Source organism: Rasamsonia byssochlamydoides (assembly GCF_041956645.1).
Source record: "Rasamsonia byssochlamydoides strain NRRL 3658 unplaced genomic scaffold VTN77scaffold_8, whole genome shotgun sequence".
Taxonomy (NCBI): domain Eukaryota; kingdom Fungi; phylum Ascomycota; class Eurotiomycetes; order Eurotiales; family Trichocomaceae; genus Rasamsonia; species Rasamsonia byssochlamydoides.
Genome location: NW_027192391.1, coordinates 257,866 through 260,071, shown reverse-complemented (window position 1 = coordinate 260,071; position 2,206 = coordinate 257,866). Strand labels below are relative to the sequence as shown.

Sequence of the window (2,206 nt, the reverse complement as noted above, 5' to 3'; positions counted from 1 at the left end):
GGGGGGAGGGGAAATACGGAGTAGTTTTAGTGTAGTTTCAAGGGAAAAAAGATGTATTTCAATTCTCGATTCTCGAACTCGAACGAAGCAACCAAGCAAGCAAGTATGAGCAAGTTTCCAAGTATGATTCTCTCTCTCTGTTTATCTGTTTCTCTACTCACTCTCACTACTCTCACTTACTCACTCTCACACACGAATAACGAATATACATGACAAATTTCAAGAATCGGGGTAAATGTAAAAAGAAAAAAAAGGCCATGGGGCTGCCATAGGCAAGAACAAGAAGAATCAAAATCGAAAAAAATTAAGGGGGTAAAAAAAAGTAAAATAGGGGAAATAAACCCATGGCCTGGTTGAGAAGGGAAAAAAAAAATCAAAAAACCTAAAAAGGGGGGGAAAGAAGGAAAAAAAGGAAGAAAAAAGAAATGCACGTTAACAATGCACGCATACAAAGGGGGAAGAAGCAAGAAGAAGATATTCGAAGAAGTAATCAATCCGAAGCTACGTGACAAGGGATGGAAAAAAAAAAAAACCAAAATCAAGTGTAGAACATCAAGGGCAACATCAATGGTAGAGAACGGCAGAGCAGAGAAGAAAGAGAGAGAGAGCAAAAAGGGGTAGAAAAGGGGTGAAAGGGGAAAAATGGGCTGCTTTCGTAGCTCCTCAAAAAAAAGCTTCCAGAAACTAGCTAAAACCAGCTAGCAAAAAGCAAAGCAACATGAGGGGAGAGGAGAAGAGAAGCAAAGAGGTGCTGAATGCTTGGACAAAGTGAATAAACACGCAACAAGTGCGCGAACCAGGAGAATTGTTTAACTAACAAAGACCTGCAGCAGTGTCATTCATATCGGCTCTGCCTGATGGTTTCCGGCTGCTGTGATAGCAGTAAGAAAGACCAAACAATAAAGGATGGAATCAATACTGACAGCCATCCAGACGGCTCTGAAAGGGAAAAGTAAGAAAATAGGTGAAGTGGTTTGATTTATTTTCTGGCGCGCGATCGTCTAGCAAGCTGACTTGGACCGTCTAGTGGGTGTGTTTCTCGGCACAATCATGACATTCTTGACAACCATGACATTCTTGAGGTTGAGTGCTGGGATCTTGCTTTCACTTCAACGTCGACTGGACCTAGATGGCCTGGCCTGGAACTGGTTTCCTTTCGATAGGTCCTTGGGGAGGGCTGCTAGGACCGGCAGTTGGTGTTCCAGCTAGAGGACTCGGTCCTGGAGGTCCATTTGGCCGCCCGTTGTTTGTACTGGTACTGTTACTGCGGTTCCGCTGGTTAGGGCTTGCTGGCCTCGGCATTCCCGCAGGGCCAGAGCTTGCAGGCGACTGGGGCGAACGAGAGGACCCTCCTGGAGTGAGCGGTCGTGGAATTTCGACAGGACCAACCACTGGAGACATCGGAGGGCCTTGTTGAGGGCGAAGCGGTGCTGGGAATGCGGAGCTTTTCGGAGTCATGGGGCGACCATCCTGGTAGAAACGGGGAGGTCCTGCTGGCCCGGGACCTTTGCGGCCGCCAGCCGGAGACATCGGACGTCCGTTCGGCCCCATTATCGGCGGACCTCGAGGCCCTTGACCATTGCTACGAGGCTGGAGAGGATGGGTAGACAGACAGCTCCGTGGGGCAATACCTTTCCGAGAGCCATCAAGATTTGCGCATTGTGTCTGTTCAAGTATGTCAGGACGAGACTCCACAAGAGATACAACATTAAGGATCTTACCCATCCATCATCGTAAACGTGAAGCAGTCTCACAAGCTGACCGACACGGAGCTCGATCTCGTCATCCAAAGCCGGAATGTAATCCATGTGCACCCGGTATACATTGCTTGGGAGTGGCATGGCAGGGGACTGTGGGCGAGAACCAGCGCTGCCTGCACTATCGGGGCTGCCTGAAGCTTCACGAGGTTCCGGAGACGGTGGTTTGGCATGGTTGTCAGCAGTCTTGGAAGCAGCCACTGCCGCTCCAGCAGCAGCAGCTCCAGCAGCGACTCCAGCAGCTTCGGCAGCAGCAGCTCCTGACTCAGAACCGGAGGGAGGAGTGGTACCGGTAGTAGTTGCACCGGGAGGAGTGGTACCGGCAGGAGTTGTACCTGAAGGAGTTGTGCCGGGAGAAGTCGTACCGGAGGGAGGAGTCAACTCACGAACTGGGCTCGTAGGGGTCTTAGGGGTCGTAGCGTCCTCCTTGGGCACAGGAGTCGGTGGAG

The 2,206-nt window shown here is 50.4% G+C and overlaps 1 protein-coding gene across 1 annotated transcript; it reads right to left on the bottom strand.

Moving 5' to 3' along the window:
* Positions 1–1,125: 1,125 nt before the first annotated feature.
* Positions 1,126–1,841, bottom strand: VTN77DRAFT_8925 (uncharacterized protein; the record flags this gene model as incomplete). Its single annotated transcript, XM_069425476.1, has 2 exons — positions 1,126–1,665; positions 1,722–1,841. The coding sequence occupies 2 exons, from the start codon at positions 1,839–1,841 to the stop codon at positions 1,126–1,128; spliced, it is 660 nt and encodes a 219-aa protein (XP_069280802.1).
* Between the last annotated feature and the right edge of the window lie 365 nt (positions 1,842–2,206).